The sequence below is a fragment of the Lottia gigantea genome (assembly GCF_000327385.1).
Source record: "Lottia gigantea unplaced genomic scaffold LOTGIsca_19, whole genome shotgun sequence".
Classification (NCBI taxonomy): Eukaryota; Metazoa; Mollusca; class Gastropoda; family Lottiidae; genus Lottia; species Lottia gigantea.
In genome coordinates, this window is record NW_008708358.1 from 90,666 (window position 1) to 91,441 (window position 776).

The window sequence follows — 776 nt, forward strand, 5'->3', positions numbered from 1 at the left end:
GTTGTCGTGGTTGTCATCTTNTGAGTCGTGGTCGTCATCTTNTGAGTCGTGCGTGTCATCATTTTTATCGTTGTGGACAGGGTCCTCTGGGTCATCTAATTCTTCCGATGAATCGTGGTCAATAATGACATCGACATTCATTGTATAAAGTATTGAGTTTAAAGCCGCATCTACAATCATATCACCGATAGTACTACTTAATACGGAACCTGATACAGGTATATTTCCATTTCTATTCCCCATATTGTTCTTATTGCCATTGCCACCATTCATGCTTTTATCATCTATATTTCTCTTTCCGTTTCTATCGCCATTCCCGTTTCTTTCATTTCCATATCCCTTATCGCCATTTCCATTTCTCTTATCGCCATTTCCATTTCTCTTGTCGTCATTTCCATTTCTCTCATGGCCATTTCCGTTTCTCTTGTCCCCATTTCCATTTCTCTTATCGTCATTTCCGTTTCTCTTGTCGTCATTTCCGTTTCTATTGTCTCCATTGCCGTTTCTCTTGTCGCCATTTCCATTTCTCTTGTCGTCATTTCCGTTTCTCTTGTCGTCATTTCCGTTTCTCTTGTCGTCATTTCCATTTCTCTGGTCTCCATCGCAGTTTCTCTTGTCGCCATTTCCATTTCTCTTGTCGTCATTTCCATTTCTCTCATGGCCATTTCCGTTTCTCTTGTCCCCATTTCCATTTCTCTTATCGTCATTTCCGTTTCTCTTGTCGTCATTTCCGTTTCTATTGTCTCCATTGCCGTTTCTCTTGTCCCCATTCCATT

At 41.0% G+C, this 776-nt stretch overlaps 1 protein-coding gene across 1 annotated transcript; it reads right to left on the bottom strand.

Moving 5' to 3' along the window:
- Nucleotides 1-284: 284 nt before the first annotated feature.
- On the bottom strand, nucleotides 285-770 carry LOTGIDRAFT_158976 (hypothetical protein; the record flags this gene model as incomplete). Its single annotated transcript, XM_009052649.1, has 1 exon — nucleotides 285-770. The coding sequence occupies one exon, from the start codon at nucleotides 768-770 to the stop codon at nucleotides 285-287; it is 486 nt and encodes a 161-aa protein (XP_009050897.1).
- Between the last annotated feature and the right edge of the window lie 6 nt (nucleotides 771-776).